At 36.4% G+C, this 17949-nt stretch overlaps 4 protein-coding genes across 4 annotated transcripts in view; 1 reads left to right on the plus strand and 3 right to left on the minus strand.

The window, feature by feature from the left end:
• The window catches only part of LOC108560816 (glutamine synthetase 2 cytoplasmic), a 7127-nt gene extending 2913 nt beyond the window's left edge, over positions 1-4214 (minus strand). Inside the window, exon 1 of the mRNA XM_017918511.1 lies at positions 3981-4214. The gene's annotated coding sequence lies outside the window, so the exon portion shown is untranslated. The remainder of the gene's footprint in view (positions 1-3980) is intronic.
• Positions 4215-8057: 3843 nt separating this feature from the next.
• On the minus strand, positions 8058-10243 carry LOC108560817 (C3 and PZP-like alpha-2-macroglobulin domain-containing protein 8). The gene is made up of 2 exons (XM_017918512.1): positions 10126-10243; positions 8058-9153 (listed from the first exon to the last, which is right to left on the minus strand). The coding sequence occupies exons 1-2, from the start codon at positions 10139-10141 to the stop codon at positions 8303-8305; spliced, it is 867 nt and encodes a 288-aa protein (XP_017774001.1). The 5' UTR covers positions 10142-10243; the 3' UTR covers positions 8058-8302.
• A 1349-nt stretch (positions 10244-11592) lies between these two features.
• LOC108560807 (cleft lip and palate transmembrane protein 1-like protein) lies at positions 11593-13946 on the plus strand. Its single transcript, XM_017918490.1, has 6 exons — positions 11593-11972; positions 12041-12650; positions 12735-12923; positions 13254-13450; positions 13512-13763; positions 13824-13946. Exons 1-6 carry the CDS (start codon positions 11731-11733, stop codon positions 13912-13914), a joined length of 1581 nt encoding a protein of 526 aa, XP_017773979.1. The 5' UTR covers positions 11593-11730; the 3' UTR covers positions 13915-13946.
• A 120-nt stretch (positions 13947-14066) lies between these two features.
• On the minus strand, positions 14067-16751 carry LOC108560808 (kinesin-like protein Klp61F). The gene is made up of 10 exons (XM_017918491.1): positions 16470-16751; positions 16220-16414; positions 15998-16169; positions 15776-15941; positions 15514-15719; positions 15285-15439; positions 14748-15221; positions 14493-14683; positions 14264-14419; positions 14067-14191 (listed from the first exon to the last, which is right to left on the minus strand). The coding sequence occupies exons 1-10, from the start codon at positions 16572-16574 to the stop codon at positions 14092-14094; spliced, it is 1920 nt and encodes a 639-aa protein (XP_017773980.1). The 5' UTR covers positions 16575-16751; the 3' UTR covers positions 14067-14091.
• Between the last annotated feature and the right edge of the window lie 1198 nt (positions 16752-17949).

Below are 17949 nucleotides of genomic sequence, written 5' to 3' on the forward strand. Positions count from 1 at the left end.
TGTAATTAAATTAACGAGTTACGAGGAAATCTATAGTTTCTATCTTCCTTATCAATTTAGTGGAAAAGGTCAGCAAATCCAGTCCGATTTGCGTCACGGCTCTTCATTGATATTATCCGCTATGATCCACTGTTTCTTGGTCTAATTAGTTCCGAGATTAGCGCCTCTTTCACCAGCGCAAAAGGGCAAAAGAGGAGAGAGCAGAAGCCGATTTTTAAGACTCAGATTGAACCCCCGTTCGCGGGTTATCGCTGTTATCAAATTGCAAGGCAGCATATCGATTCGTCCAACGATAAAGACGATTTTGATGTAGTGCGCGCGAACGATATCATCGTAGGTGATTTCTTTTTCATTATTATTTTTTATTGAATTTCTTCAAATATTCAGTTAACAAAAAAATATATTAGAGATTCAAAGGTCACGTGTTGTATATCCAAATGTTATTCTATTTATATACTGAATGTGATTAGAAGACGTCTATATATTAAAAAAAAAACTCGTATGTTATTATATCTTCCGGTTAAGATTTAAGCTGTTTTAAATAAATTAAAAGAAAGAAAAAAATGAATTAATGTTTTCATTTCTGCGCGCGTTACGCAAATCTATAATGCATTCAATTTCAATTAGTTTAGATACGGCTTTCCGCTGATTGCAAATTGATTGATTCTCCAACGAAACGAGACCAACGAAACTGAAGTCGTTTTATCTCTGTGCGGGCAAAACAATAAAGTTGAAGATTTGGATGAAAGCATGAGAATCGTTAGAAAATAGTTTTTTTTTCTTGGACAAGTGCAATTCGAATTCAAGAATGCGAAGCTATTAAAAATGAGCGTAACGTTTGCGGAATCCCGTGTTCCGAGCATTAACTAGAGCACGTGCCTAGTGTAATCGCTTCTTTTCGATTTTGTTAAATTGTATTTTGGCAAAGTGCAAAATGATTGTTTCACACTTGCATTACGTGTCTGTATATACATTTAATTATGTTTGATACTTGAGAGAGGAGTTGGCCACGTGCGGGTCACACGAGGTCAAAGCGTGGTCTTGCCACGTCCTCTCCTCTTCCTTTCAGACATCAGGAATGAACGAACAAAAAAAAGCAACCACTTGCTGTACAGCAAATATATAGAACGTACGCGTTTTGAAATACGGTCAACGCAGACAAAGAAATAGGAGAGAAAAAAAAAACGATACCATTTCTTGACCTATTTTAATCATTATCTTCCGTACACAAAATGTGACCTTTGAATATTCTCCAATGGTCGAATCGAAATTGGACTTTTCGCGAAACCGGATCAATAATATTTTCTTTTTCTTCTTCATCTATATTTTCAATCAAATTGATAATATCGTAGTTTCTAAAACTGGTTCCAATCACAACGCAAACGCATGATAATCACGATGATGAAAGTGACTGCGATGCGTGCATTGCGTAATTCCCCGGCTTCCTTTTCTCTTTGGCTCCGTTTTCCACCGTGGAACTTTCCAATAGACCCGACAGATTTATATAATGCACCAGCTCCAATAATAATCATCATCGCGATACAATTTTATTGAGAAGATTTCGATGGTTAATTGTAAACCTTTTAACATTCTCGTTTTGGATATTCATTCCCTGATCCTGATCACCAAATTGTGGTAGAGACCTTGAGGAGAAAGCTCTGAAGATACATGTACCTGCCTGTGGCCAGGACCTGACTAGTCGAGCAAACCGCTTTTTTTTATCAACATGCCGTAATCGACGGATGCTGCCGCCCCCTCGGATGGAATCTATATTCGTTTCAAAGTGAAAGTCGAAGCTGGCATAAATTGTATTTGAAAACGATATAAAGTATAAACGATTTGTAAATGCAAGCAAAAATGTAATATGTTGAATTAGAAATATGCGATCAATACGAAACTCGTATTCAGGGCAACGGTTGACCCTATTTACCATAATTTTCCAGTAAACGTACACGTTTACTTCCGATTTCGTTGTCGTTTAATTTTTTTTCCTTCGTTTCTTTGTAAAATCAACAGACAGTGAGATTGTCGTCTCGTTGTCGTCGAACGATTAGAAAACGCGTAAGGAATTTCAGGTAATTACTTGGGGCATTTCATCAAAACTAACGATCCGAACGGGTTTCGACTACATCAGGTTTCGTTGGAACGACCTACAAAACGAGTATAATTGAGGATTCCAAAAGCAGATATTCTGTTTATTGCATTTATTTTCATATGGGTTTCTGAAAATAAAGAAACGAGGATATGTGGCAACGACTATTATTGGAGGTGGACTTTAAACATACGTTCGTGGTCCTTTCTTGTTATCTCTCTCTCTATTTCACTTAAACATTTATTTCCATCTGCGGTCTGCAAAGTGGAAAACATTCGCACGCGCGTATGTGTAATGCAAGAGCCGAACGCAGATATAATAAATCAGAACGCAATGCCAACGACCTTGACGAGCAACAACAAACAACAACAATCAACAAAAACACTGCACCAGAAGAGTGTAGTATCCTTTTGTGAGTAAAATAAAAAATAAAAAGAGCGAACAAAGGACAATTATCAACGTCTTCTCGGAATCGGAGTTTCCTCTCGTATTGAAAGGATTAACGAACCTTACCAAACCGCGACCTTTGGATTTCGAGAAACACAGATGAACGAAACGTAAACATTCATCGTATTTTCCAAATATAAACAATGAAAACGTCGAGAATTGGAATAAATAAAAGTGTTATTGTTCCTCGTAAAGTTTATTCCAAAGTTATTAACACTTTTCGACTGTTGATACGTGATAATTTTTTGAATTCATTTAACTGAATGCCACGCACACTCGGATCATTCCTGTTATTATTCAAGGATCAAAAAATGTACAATGCTATCAATGGTCATGTTTTATTTTTGTTCGATATTGATTGCTGCATATGGAATTCGGCAGATTTAATTGAGTTATTGATCGCACGCATATTGATGCACACCACATATTATCGGAGATAATAGAGAAAAGCGCATCGAGGCGGATCACTTGAACTTGAACTTGGTGGAAGCGCATATGAAAAGCAGTCGTAAATTCGCGAGCGGTGGGAGAGCAAACGTGAATCACATTTTACTTTCATTCATTCAAAAAGTCTCCGAATTGTTATTTTTCCTACAATTATAATTTACAATACACATTTAAACACCGCACCGAAACAATAATTGCTACAGAATCAGTGGAAAATGTTCATTTTTATTCAATGTTTCAGCGTTGGAAATAATTTGAATTTAAATGTTAATTAAAATTTCAATAGAGAATTAACTTGAAACTATTAACTTTGACCTTACAGATATATTTTGGTTTGTTTAGTGGCGTGGCATTGAATTTAAATATTGGTATGAGTATTATTAGATCGTGAGTTGAAAATTGGTGATCAAAGCTTGCCTTCTTCGGCTGACTGCAACAATCGACGGCTATTGTTTCCATTAGACGACGACGGTTATCGATGAAATGTTGAACTCTTCGCCATTGATAAACCGAAGAAGATACGTTGCGTTTATCATTAATATATAGTTATAGACGGACACATATTCGAATTAGATCGGATGCACAGGCACGTTTATTTATAAAAGTGTTGATGTGAGGCGAGCGGAGAGAACAACGACGAGGAAAAACTTTCGATTCGATAGGAAACGCGCTTCTGTTGTTGATGCGAATGGCACGACGGTTCGCGCATTTTCCACAGGAGAGAATCGATAAATTTCCCGCGGCAGGCAGCAGCAGCGGCGACCTGAATCAATCTCTCTCTCTAAACCTTCAACTACAATAACAACAACAACAGCAACGGCACACACCTTTCTTCCTCTCCGTGCGAATCGAAGACACAGTACGTCAAAGGGTGAGGACGAAATTGAATAAAGTGCATCTGGTGGTTGTATTCATCGATCGATCACAACAAGCCCCGATGTTACGGAAGAGAACGACGCGCGTTCCGAAGGAGAAATTCAAAATTTGCACTCACCTTTCGTGTCAATCAGCTGACGGACTACGGATGTTTGTTTATTAATACGTTCAGGCGTCGGCGTCGTCGTCGTAGTGGTCGTCGATAATCTACAGTATTGTTTTTTTGAAATATATTTTGGATGCACGATTTGAAAATTTGGTTGTGAAACGCGTCGCGCTGTTTGGACGTCGTCCTCGTCGTCGTCTGTTCACTTCCTGAAGTGGTAAAAAATCCACTGGCTCTGACACTCGCAACCACTCGATTTTATTCATCTTCTGCTCCCCACCCACACAGAGCACATGCGCTCCAAGAGGTACATGATGAATGATGATGTCCCATATCTGATTCCTTTGATTTGAAGCATCACTTATGAAAAACAAAAAAAAAACTCCTGAAAAACTAAACGGGACAACGAAAAAAATAGTGAAATAAATAATAATTAAAAAAAAAAAAACAATCAATCGAAACCACTTATTGGATTGATGGATTTCATTACTACGAAACTGATTACAAATCTAATTACGTTAACAGCAATTTTTAGAAATGTTTTATAGTAGTATTGTTTCTACTTAGTTGAAAGCTTAATAACATAGATTGATATGGATAATAAGAAGGTGTTCATTGATAGGGGTAAAGATTATTGCATGTATTATGAATGAATGGAGTATAAAGTTACAACAAGATGCGGAGCAGATGCAAAATCCGGTTTGAACTTTCAATAGTAATAATTCGATTTTTATGTGTGAACCGTGGCATTTCCTGTGGTCAGCGGAGTCAAACGAAAGTCAGAGAGATTAGGAGATCAAAAATAAAATGAACTGGAGCATCGAATAACAATATAAAGTTGAATATAGTGGAGCAGCGGCTTATCGCAATAGAGGACGACAATTACGAGGATCCGACAAGAGGAGAACGATTACACGCAGAACGACTTGTTTTCGTATACATACATAAACACACACACACAGTTGCATGTCGCTAACGAATTTAATTCGTCGCTTCCTATTGCCATGTTTTCGAAACATCTCTATTTATACAATTAAGTTTAATGAATGGGAGCAATCTGCATTTCGCTACCAGCGAGAAGAGAAAAAAAAACATGATCATCTTCGCGTTACTGGAAACCACACCTGAAATCATCAAAACAGTGGAAGTTTTTCTTTCCTATGTAGGAAGGAGTAAACAAGCGACACCGATACTGTTCATTCCTGCAGAACGTGAATGCAATAATAATAATTATTATTATTATTAGTACGGTTGAAAAGCAGAGGCGTACTCGGCTTTATCGGGTGGTTACAACATTGTTGTCTTTCCGTCTGTCTAAATATACGTGTGGTGTAGATGATCGGAAAAGAATAATAGAAATGAAAATATCATTATCAATATTAACCTACATAGATGTTTATCTGGATGGGTATATTATCGTCGTAGGAGAGATTCCATCTCGAGTGGCGTCTCCTAAGTTTTCGATTGCTTTGATTCGATAATAAACGTGAATCCAAGTTAATTTCTTATTTTTTTTTAAAATAGACTTTGCTAAACGACTCGTCGTCGACCATGGGGAGAGAGATAAATGGAATGATGAGGTCTGATTATTCACGATCGCCGCAATTTCTATTGAGGATGAGGATGAAATGATAATGATGGACCGTTTACGTGTGTGGACCGCGTGGAAAAATTTCTTGGACCGCTGTTACGTAACTGGCAAATCCCCCTGTTTGCTTCACATGAGAGCAGCAGAAATAATGAGGATGTGCGTGATTATTGTCACTGAAACACACGCACTCTACATTTCGAAAATTATTCCACGCGAAAATAATTCCACTTGAAAATAAAAAAAAAAATCCATCGCAATGCAAATAACAACAGGACATAAAGATAGTCTTTTTTTTACCAATAGACCGCATTCCCATTTTTAATAACATGTTTTTTTCTCTCCTTCGGTTTTGTTTTTCAGTGGAAAACGATTCGGAACGGAAATCAATGCACCTCATATTTCATTTCGTGCTCAAGGTAATCTCTATGGATTTCCTACAACGAATCCTAAAGATTATACGTTTGATTTATTGATTTATCTAATTTGGAATTTTAGTTTATTTAAAATGAAACGAGTCCTCCAATTGGTCGTTGCGTGACTCCATTTTGGTCAATTCGAAACAATCATAGTAAATGGCGTGGACTACGTCCGCTCACGCATCCCATCTACGCGCAATTTAGTAATAACAGTCGAAAATTGGCCAATCTAGTCAATAGCAACAAATACAATAATGCAACATATTTAATTGTTAAATTACATGCAAGTTGTTGTTGTGGTTGCTCGTTTTTTTTTTTAAGAAACAACACGGCTTGTCCGCAAAACACGCAAACAATACAATTAATAAATCACTGTTATTTCTAAAAAAAATTATGCACAACAGTTTAAATTTGTAACTTACAAACCATCAATATATTGGATTTAGTCTTGCATATGAAAACTTCTGAATGCATATGTTATTTTTCGTTTTCTTTATTTTTGTAATTATTCTTCTGATACGAAATTTCATTCTTAACTTACTTGTGTCAGCGGAAAAGTATATAATTTGCTATTTCATAGAAAGAATGTTGAATACATTGTTTCATGGGAATTTTTTGTCATGCTGAAGATTCTTTCGGCAAAGTGAATTGATTGGAATACTTTATATATTAGAAAAAAAGGAAATAACATAAACGCATGTAATACGCGAAGGTCGTTGAAGAAAATATAATTTATTTTTTCATTTTTTGATGTTCTTTAAATGGTTAAATAGAGTTTTTGACCTATATTAAATCTGGTTGTTATAAACATTACTAACATTGATCCTAATTTATATAAATAAAACATTGATAGGAACTTTATATCACGTACTTAAAACATATATTTTTCATAAGCGATTTGTTATAATGATTCTATTCCTAGCAAACAACATCTTTATTGTTTCTATAATGGGAGATATATTTTTAACATTCTAGTAGAAAACCACATAAACTATTTACGATTTACGATTTATGTTTATATCTTCATAAAAATACAGTGGAACGTATTCGCATAATATGTGTACACAAGTTTTAAAAATGATGTAGAAGGCGCGCAATCCGGGACTTCTCTTCTCATCGTCACTCGTTATGTGAAACGTCGCGAGTCATTTTTCTTACAATTCATTTTGTTCGTTAAGCGAGGTTCCACTGTATATGAAGCACATACGTAACGCTAAATCAGTGTACAGAGCCATCTATGAAGATGTATTTAAAGTGTTCAAGTAGGCATGTGTAAAATCGGTAGACGGAGAAAATATAACGTAAATTTGAAATAAACTTTGTAATATTATTATACTGTATTCTTTTTCACTCTCACGGATGGAAGCAAGAAATATATCTATCAATAACGCACTACATATAGATAGAAAGTCAAATAAATCAAGTGCGAATTATGGTCGCCTGTATCACGAAAATCTGATACGAAAGGTCGTTGGTTCAATTCCCAAAAACCAACAAAAATTTGTGGAGGCTTTTAAACCCGAAAGGGGTAGAAATAGGGCCGAAAGAAAAAAAAAAGTGAATTATTTAATAGTATAATGTATTAGTTGCTTATCCTGGTTTATCCATTCTGTTCTTTTTTCCTTCTGCTTCTTCCCTCTAGTCTAGAAAGAATTCATTCTGTTGTTTATGCCAACTCAGGGTAGAAATGCGTTTGATGGCGGTTTATCGGTCAACGTAAAATATGTTCTGTATGGCCCTGATTCAATGACAAATAGAAATACAAATTTATTGATGGTTTTCAAGAATCAATTTAGAATGACCATAGAAATGATAATCGTGTGGTTCAACAAATGTATTGTTTCTGTTTTAGTTTATTATAATTTCATTCAGTGATTCCTCTTAGTGCGAATCGATCAAGGCAATAACAATAATAAGTTTGTTGTGTTGGAAAGGTATTAATGGATGATACTAACTCGTTATTATAATAATTATATATGAAAAAGAAAACAAGAGTATAACAATCATCGGACACCAGTCCACCCGACACAAGGAAAAGTAAATTACAATTTTGTATAATGTGAATAAAAAAACAAAACTAAATTAAGTGTGTAAATAAATAAATTATTTTTACAGTTATTAACATGTCTTGTACGTAAGATATATAAAAAATGAAATAACATTAACATACTTCCGATTTTCATAAAAGCTTGTTTCTATTTTGTTGTTGTTCTTTTTGGTAAGCTTTGCGTGTTCCGACTGGTTTGCTAAGAGCTTAGAACGAAAGCATGCCAATGCGTTTTACGTGTTCAATATCTTGCTGCATCGTCTTCGTGCGATTGTTTCGTCTAGTTGACGAGGATTTCGTAATCGCCGAAGGAAAGTTCCTGTCCTCCATATGGGATGTAGCAGGTGGAGTGGGATGGTTGGACCTTGCCAATGGTCAAACAACCTTCATGGTTGACGCGACCGACGTAGAGGGTCTCGCCTTCTTCGCTCTGTCCTGCGGCGACAGCGTTGGACGGGATGTCGTTTGCAGTAGTTGCGCACCAGGTGCCGTTGAAGTCGCACAGGACCTCGTAGTCCTTGATGGCGTGCTCCTCACCGCCCCAGGCGATGTAAGCGGCGCCATGGGAGGAGATCAGCTTGCCGGGAATGAGTCCGCCCTGGAACTGACCCCTAGAAATGTACATGGTCTCTCCGTTGTCTTCGCCGGCGGGGAAGGCGCTCGGTGGGACGGAGCCGTCGCTTGCTGCCACCCAGCACATGGTGCCGCAAGCTGCCGTCTCCTGTGGTTGCTCAATGATCCATGAACCATTGGCACCCCAACCGGTGCAGACGCCGACGTAGGCGATGGGCACATGCTCGCTGTCGGTCCAGCTCATGAACTGTGCGCTTTCGCCCTCCTTTCCGACGGAGATGGTGCCATTGTTCCAACGCACCCAGAATCCTCTGAACTCACCTCCGCTCAGAATGTTCGGGGTCTCAACTTCGACGACGTCCGGTTTGCTGCGGTTCTTGCGGATAACAGATTTCTGGTTATTCCATCCGCCGATGAAGACCTCATACATGGGATCAGACTCGGCGGCGCCGGTGGTCAACGCCACATGCGCATCGTTGGCAGCCCTCACGCGGAACTGTACAACCCCGCTGCTGTTGGGCAGGAAGTTGTATTCCAATTTATCTTCGGTCGACAATTCTGCATAATTAAACACAAACAATAAATAAATACACTTCCACTTTTTCAATTAAAAGCTATTTGGATAACTCAAAAGCAATATTATTGTAGACCATCCTATCAGTTATTTTGCAATTCAAACGTAAAGATAAATTACGAAAACCTCAATTTGGTAAAAATGGAATAAACATGAATAATTATCTGCCTCCTTCGCACACAACAAAACATTGTACTCGTTTGGGAACAAGGTCGAACCAATGAGAATACATCATCGCGTCGCATTAGCGCAGCGAAGTTAATTTGAATTACCAATAAACGGTTTGTGGACGCAAGTGCAAAGTTTAATTACGCGAACGCACAATAAAAACATACAAAATCGCATGATAAGTTTTCGGAATTCAGCGTCTCGTCAGTCTAAATTTAAATCACTTCAGATTTATAAATACAAAATATTTTAGAAATTTCTCAGCATTCTCTGGCCAACGCCCAAATGAAGAAAGTTTCTAATTACTAGAAAAAGAAAAAAACATAAAAAAATTGATCTGAATTAGCATCAGTATCACATTATCACATTGCACAGTGGAGAAATGCACACATTTTTGAATTTATGTGAAATTTCAATGCAAAGATAATCGAGTGGATAAGGAAAAAAACACAACGATTCTCGTGTATTTCTTTTCTAAATAAATAATAATGCAAATGCGAGTTAGGTTTTAAGTTTGTAAACAATTGAATTGCCGGTTTAGTGTTACGTTTCGTGCCAACGCGACATAGCTATAGCTATTGCTATTGCGGGGAGTTGATAACTTCAAGGTGGCGCCTCTGACATAAGATGTTAAATATAGTAGAGGAAAACCATTGATTTGTTTACCACGGCCAGAAAATGCGTCGAAATAGAACAGGAATCAAAGCATCGATTTTAACGAACGTTAGTTAAATGATGTCATCATGGCCGAGCAGATTATTCAAATTTAAATAATCTTTAAAACTTACCAATTGGTGACGCCATTATGAGGAAGATGGTCCAAAGTATTCCTTGTGGTAAATGAATGGAATTTGTGCTTCTCAGACTGAGGTGCGATTCGAACTGCAGGAATTGCTGTCGAGGTCGAAAATATATAAATGCCCGCGCAGCGCTCTAACGGTTGGGTTCCACTCTTTTTTTTTCGCTATCGGTTGGCTTTCGATTATTTGCACGAAGAACAAATCCTCGATGGAAACGTCTGGAATGTTATTCTATTCTGCAGTGATTCTTACACGTCAGATCATGTGACTATTTGATATCTTCCCCTAGATCTCAGGGTTATCTCTTATCCTGCAATAATTCATTTTGCACTGCGATAAGCTGTTTTTAATACTTGTTTTCTTGTTCCATTAATAACATAATTAATTAAAAGCACAATTAATTATCAAAATTTACAAAAATTACTTTTAAAAACTTTCCAGGCATTTCCAAAAAAAAAGGAAAGCTTGCATTAAGCATACATAGTTAACTATAATCAAATTGCAGTTAGGTATGGCTAGGAAAAGTATACTGCTTTCGTTTCAGCCCAAAACCTTTCTAGGTCACGCTAGAGAAGTTATTGATCTTAAAATATATAATATATCTATATTAATTGTAGGAAAAAAGTATTTTGTATCAGATAAAAACAATCTGTTTACGTCTACAATTACGAAACGTTTGTTTATAACATCAGTAACTTTGTCATTGATATATTAATATGATGAGTCATCGTTGACCATGGTGAATATTGATTCAATGATATTTTTAGAATGAATCATAAAAGTAAATGCGCAGAGTGTTGATTCAAATGCAAAATTTAGATTAATTTTTGAGAATTTCTTGCAATTGAATCATTCATCGCCCACTGTCGCAAATTGAATCATATTACTTTGTAAATTAACTCTAATTTAGTTGACTACAATCCTAGTTTTATTATTCAATTGGAAACTGCAATTCCTATACAACCGGTATCACGAGATTACGAATTTCTTGATGATCATAGCAATAAAAGATCAATTTATGAACGATTACCAATAGAAAAATGTATAAAAATGTATCCAGAGTTTCATTAAGTAATACCTATTCTTTGTTTAATTTTTTTTTAGTGCAAAAGGAGTTCCATAAATTTTGAGAAACACTGATGTAGAGGATTTGGTTAGTTTTCTATTATTTCTTTCAGGCGACTATCTGTAACATTTCCTTGTAACGCAATATAATTTATTATAAAACCTTCGATTAGTTAAAATTTTATTATGATATAACAATTTAGAACATACACTTACAAAATTGATCAGAAATATTAGAAATGTATATGGTCTTTTATGTTAGAATTTAATTCGCTCTATAATTGTATTACACAATTTTATTCAAAAGACTATTGATATTATTTGAATTTTGTATAGACCGCAGACGCTATCTAGTGCTTCCACCAGTATTACTTGTGTGCAAGTAAAATAGCATAAGTATATGTTTTACTTGGTAAAGTGTCATGTATCTGATCCGAACTGCCAAACTGCTTCTGCCACATATGTATGTGTATCTCTGGATGAGTGTGGAGAGACAAAACAGAAAAGCCTAGTTAGTAATAAGTTAAGATGCGGCCGTCAGTAGGTTTCATCATTTCGTGCGCGTTTATAGCATTTATCTTGCATTCCATTTACACATTGGTGCAAATATACAGTGCCCCATACTGCACTGGTGATGAGGTATGTTACACCTCATATTTGAACAACAAGCCCCGCATGGAGCTGCTGGTGTACACTTCTGATATGGGTAGGTCCCATGCTACTCCGATTCTGCATGTGAACAACTTCAATTATAATGAACCAATGGAAAAGTGAGTATGCATTGTATAAATGATGGAGCAATATGTATATTGTTTTCTCTCTCTCTCTCCCTTTAAAGGGTCATTGAAATTGATGTAAGTGATTCTGCAAGGAGCAATGGGAGCATGTTGATCCATACTGTACTGTTTCCGGCGAGAGGAAATGCAGAGTTTATACCGCTGAGCGACGCCAAGAACTTGGCGGACGCTGTGTACTTGAAGAGTAAGTTAACGAAGCACATCGTGCCTAGAGGGGCGGCGTTCAATTTGCTTCAGGAGGAGGCGAAGAAGAAGTCTGTGAAGCCTGTAACCCATATGAAGTCCAAGTATGTGATGGTGATGTGCAACGAGGAGTTGCACGTGCCGCATCTGAACGTTCCCTTCGAGCTCGTACGGTACATGAGGATTAACAGCAAGAGGCAGTTTATGCCGATCCTCATACAGGATCTGCTGCAGACCAGGATGAAGGACTTGGAAGAGGTGTTGGCGGACACGTACCGCATGAACTTTACGTTCGCGTACTCTCCAACCTCGATAGGGAAGTTCAAGTTCCTGGTGCAGATGGAGGGCACGTTCGTGAATTTCATGAACCTCGGCTTCACCGCAAAGGACGTCGACGAGGTCAAGGGCGTGTTCGCGGACACCAATTTGTATCTTTTGTGCATGACTTTGTTTATCGGAGGAATTCATGTAATTAGAATACTGTGGTAGCGCGCGCGCCGTCGCCGCCCCATTACCATTGGATGTTTGCGATACTCTCAATCTTATTTTCAGCTGTTGTTAGACTTTTTATCGTTTAAAAATTACGTGACTTTCTGGAAATCGCACAAGACGATGGCCGGCCTCTCCATGCGCACCGTCCTCTGGAGGACATTCTCGCAGACGGTCATCTTCTTGTATCTTCTCGACGAGGGCACATCCCTATTCGTCCTCATTCCCAGCGCAATTGGTACAGTGATCGAGGTAATTGAAATATCTGAATAAACTGTTAACGTATAGTCCAGGGGTCTGCAAACTTTTGAGACGAAATTACCAGACCTGTCACAACAATTGAAAAATTATTCGAGAGCCAGAAATATATTTTTTTTTAACAAACTTTTACCGCGGAAAATCCAATCTCTCCCTCCTCGCAATAATTTAAAACCAACCCACTTAAGAGATATTTTGTTATATGTCGCCTTTAAATTTAAAAAAAATGATTGTTTTAATTTTATACCATAGAGCTAGTTTTCTGACCACTGCTATAGACTGAATTGTATGTGTATGTATATAATTTTTTTCCTTGGTCTTCAGTTTTGGAAGATCACGAAGATTTATAAGATCACCATCGGTTGGTCCGGCATCAAGTTTAACACAAATATACAGGATACAGATGTTGAGGCAAAAACCAAGAAATACGACAAGGAATCCATGAAATACTTGAATTATATTTTGTACCCACTTTTACTGAGCGCAGCCGTTTATTCTTTGGTTTACCGGCCGCACAAAAGGTGCGCAAAACTCTTCTACAATTTCGAACGTATAACTGTAGCAATGTTTTTTATTCGACAGCTGGTATTCTTGGACAATCCACAGTCTATCCAACGGTGTCTACGCATTTGGATTTCTATTCCTCTTGCCTCAACTCTTCGTAAACTATCGATTGAAGTCCGTCGCTGCTCTGCCTTGGAGAGCTTTCATGTACAGGGCGTTCAATACCTTCATCGATGATATCTTCGCCTTCATTATCACTATGCCAACTTCGCACAGACTGGCGTGCTTTAGCGACGACATCGTATTCTTCGTCTATCTATACCAGAGATGGTAATTATCATTACCCTTACCTAAACCAATTAAATAACCAAGCAACATATTCAATTGCAGGCTGTATCCAGTCGACAAAAACAGAGTAGAAGATGATGGTACTGAGGAGATCAACGACGCGACCATCAATGACAAGAAGAAGATTGAATAGGTTCAAAAGTTATTAAATACATTCCAAAAGTATAAACTTAATTTATTTGTTATTCACAAGGAACAGCAAACAAAAAATGAACTAATGTGTTCTATATATACTTTATAAGTAACTATAGGAAAACGAGAATTTATTTAAAAACTGTACAAGAAAAGAATAAAACGCAGTGAATTCATTTCAATTTAAAAAGTTTGCTTGCAAAAACCTTTCGTAACCGGTCCCCCTCCAAGGGAACTCCTCCAGATCGGAAAGTTTCTTAAATTTCCCTTTGATCTCCCTACAAATATAAAAATGTATTTTTTTTATGTTTAATTTACACACTAATTATGTTTCAATTGATAATAATTACCTGAATTGTATTAGTTTCTGTGCAGATTTAACACCAATCGTATGCAGTTTGAGCAAATCCGTTTGTGAACCAGTGTTCAAAACTTGCATGACATTTTTAACATTAGCTTTGTCGCTACCGGTAGCAACAGATATATTTATTTTCTCCAGTCTTAAGCTGTAGAAAAAAATCAAGTGATATTAATTTAAATGATAGCGACACTTTGGATTTGGAAATGACAATATCATACCTACGTCTTGCAGTTTTCTTTGGCTGCGGCGCCGGAGCACCACGAATACTTAGCCTCGTTGATCTTCGTGTCGGTTTCGAGATGGGCGACGAGGTTTTTAACTTTTTCTTTGGTAGCGCAGTGCTCTGAGGTACTTTGAATATAGCCGAAGTGCTGCTCACGGTTTCATCTGCGATATTATTATAGAAATCCTGTAAACAAAACACAAACAATATTATTATAGAAAAGGTTTATACGACAAATTCAAATGTATACCATGTACGTTTCTTCTTTCTCAATCGACTTCTCATTCGATTGACAATAATCAGCGACAATATTAGCTCCAGCTGCGTCGCCGACGCGAAACGGCAATTTTTTCAATTCCTGCAATTCATTTCGCACCATCTTGGAGACCTCCATCTGCAAGTTCTCCTTCTCGAATTGTGGACCAACGGCTTTTCCACCTTGAATCGATTTGGTAACAATGGTTTCAAGTTTTCCTAGAATCCTGTCCTCCATACGGTCCATGCATCTCATAATGATGGGACTCAGATGCAATGGATGCTGATCACCCATCGGCGTGCAGAATTGCGGCAAGACGTTCTCGTGCATCGAGCTGGACGCCAACGGCCTCAAAGGTCTGTTGATCGCAGCAGCAGAATACGAATTGGGTGTTTTAAACTGCATCCTGAACGAGGATTTCGGTGTACCAATCACTCTGCCTCCCCTTGGTCCAGCACTCATCAATTTCTACAGGCATAATGAAATAATTAAGTAAAACTTACGAATGGACGAGTAACAAATTGAGTTTACATTTTGTTCCAATATTTGGGTATTTAATTCGGGTCTATTCTTCACTTTCTTAGCTCTCTGCGCGAATTCCAAAGTCTGCATGGTTTCGTGCATATCCTCGTATGTCGCGCGCACACACGCAATGAACGTAATGTAATTGCTCTTGCTCAGAGAATCTGAAATGCATTGATATGATGTAACTGTTCGCAATTGTTATATCTTACTTAAATGAGGCTCAGAAAGTAAATACCTTTTAATATTGTTGTTATTATGGATTGTCTATATGGAATGTGATCTTGATTGGTGGAGAGAGCATTTATCACTTGGCCAATATTCAAGAGACCTTTATTTATACTGATACCTTCATGGAACTGTACTCCAAAGTTACCAGTTTTCTTAATGCTCTCACACCCAGCTAAATCTACCAGATTCAGTTTTGCTTCAGTCTCTTTCTCACTGAAATAAATTAAATTAGTTTACAAACAACACACCTATGTTTAAAATAATATTACCCACTAACGACATGACAAAATATTGAGAATATTGCATGAGATCTACTGCTGTTTGAATTCTGTCTTGTATCTCCGGTGTGTCTGTTCTTGCATCCCTGTGAGAGCAGTATTAAGGCATCGTTCAAAGTATCCACTTTATTCTTGCTCAGTCCCACTACATTGAAACCTAAAATTATCAATTAATACGCTAATTTATTAATAACATTAAGCTTTTAACATTACCTTTAACTGCAAGAGGTACTTTGCTACGAACCTTAGTGAGCAAGTCATAAACCTTTTCATTATAAATCTCATAGAATGATATTTGAATATTAACTTTTTTCTTGACATAAGTGCACACCATCAAATCATTTAAAGCTCTCATGATCAATCCACCATCAGTTTCGTTGTAATTCTAAAAGATACAAATAAATATTGTGCGTTCAAAAATAAAATGTAACTTACTTCTATGTTAGTTCCTATAGTGTATGTCTTGCCAGTACCTGTCTGGCCATAAGCAAAAACAGTGGAATTGTATCCATCCACAAGTCGTAGCACCAAAGGCTTGACCATAGCATTGTAAATTTCAAATTGGTTAATATTTTTGGAGAATATGTTATCGAATGAAAAGGTCTGTTGTCTATCCGGTATGTGCAGTGCCTACAAAAGGAAATTACTTTATATAAAGTCTATAAAATGCAAGTGTTGAACTAACCGGATATTCTCCAGGGATTATTTGCAAACATTCCTCTTCAAATCTGGGATTTGGACGAACACGGATTGCGACGTTCACAAAATCTTCGGTTTTCTCTTGTTCCATGGCGATGCTGGCTGAAAGGGGAATATCATCTATGTATTACTTAAAACTAAATATACGCGGTATAAAAGTGTTAGTGATTAGTTCGAAGGAACAATAAACTCGTAAACATTGCACCAAACATTCACACCAATATTTGATGCATTTGATGATTTAAAATCTGCTGTTTTGCAACGGTCATCAAGGTTACCAACTTTTATAAGAATTGCCAACAAAGAAAAACTAAAATATTGCAATCCTAAGCATCATAAAAAGAAACTTGAATATTTCATTAGTTACAAAATTTTAGATAAATTTAATCCTAATTAATTAATATATTTGTATTAAAATTTAAATGTTATATAAAAATATAAAATAATTGAAGTTACCTTTTACTAACTTCCATTAGATGACGCTTACAAGAAATATTAAGATGTAAATAAATGGATAAACAAATTGAGAAACAACTAATTTAATTATAGCACCATAATTAAATTGAACATAAATTTATAATAAGTAAATATTATTAGTTAAAAATATTGATAATTGAAATATGTAGATTTCTTACAGCGTCATAAGCAGTTGAACTATGAACTTTAATGTCTGTCTCCAGATGTCACTAATAACTACAAATGAATGGTGGCAATCGCAAGCCCGACAACCTAAATCCCGTCTATCGAAATCCCGACTATATCGAAATCCCGACTATATTGAAATCCCGACAGTGTCTTTTATTATTATAAATTTCTACAATAACACTTTTATAGTAGTCGGGATTTTGACATAGTCGGGATTTCAAGCGTCGGGATATTAATACAGCCAAGATTTTGAATGTCGGGATTTCGATATACTCGGGATTTCGAACGTCGGATAGCATTAGTTGCATCTAAAATTTCAATAACATTTTGTATATTTAGATTAAAACAAGGGAAGAAGCAAATTACAAAGAAGAAAATGTTTATCTTAAAACCAATTACTTAGAGAAATTAAATTAAATGCAGAGACACTGCATTTTATCTGAACATATGAAAAGTTATCGAATTTCACACTTCGATATAGAAAAAAAAAACGGCAATAGTTACATCTTATACCCTGTACTTTTAGCTTTAATTAGAGTAAACATAGTTTTAATTAGAATGCGTATTTCTCGAGTTATACGATACAATATAAGTGGAAAAATGAGAAAATTAATCGAAAAACAACAATACAAAAGTTAACATTTTCATATAATCTTCTATAAAATATAGAATATTCTATTATAAGAAATTGCAACATAATAAATAAATGTATTTGATTGAAGCAAATAGACAATTAGAGAAATTATTTTATTTTCTGATGAACATGTCAAATTTGTAATTTTCATTATTGTAAATCAATTAATTATTTAATAAGAAAGCGT

This window comes from Nicrophorus vespilloides, unplaced genomic scaffold (genome assembly GCF_001412225.1).
Source record: "Nicrophorus vespilloides isolate i.1.1-1 unplaced genomic scaffold, Nicve_v1.0, whole genome shotgun sequence".
Taxonomy (NCBI): Eukaryota; Metazoa; Arthropoda; class Insecta; order Coleoptera; family Silphidae; genus Nicrophorus; species Nicrophorus vespilloides.

Excerpts from the sequence above, each read along its gene's own strand:
- LOC108560807 (XM_017918490.1), top strand. The coding sequence starts at position 11,731 with ATGCGGCCGTCAGTAGGTTTCATCATTTCGTGCGCGTTTATAGCATTT. Across the intron at positions 12,651-12,734 it reads TGTTTATCGGAGGAATTCAT|CTGTTGTTAGACTTTTTATC; the intron begins GTAATTAGAATA and ends TCTTATTTTCAG. Across the intron at positions 13,451-13,511 it reads GTTTACCGGCCGCACAAAAG|CTGGTATTCTTGGACAATCC; the intron begins GTGCGCAAAACT and ends TTTATTCGACAG.
- LOC108560808 (XM_017918491.1), bottom strand. The coding sequence starts at position 16,574 with ATGGAACAAGAGAAAACCGAAGATTTTGTGAACGTCGCAATCCGTGTT. Across the intron at positions 16,170-16,219 it reads CTATAGGAACTAACATAGAA|AATTACAACGAAACTGATGG; the intron begins GTAAGTTACATT and ends TGTATCTTTTAG. Across the intron at positions 14,192-14,263 it reads CAGAAACTAATACAATTCAG|GGAGATCAAAGGGAAATTTA; the intron begins GTAATTATTATC and ends TTATATTTGTAG.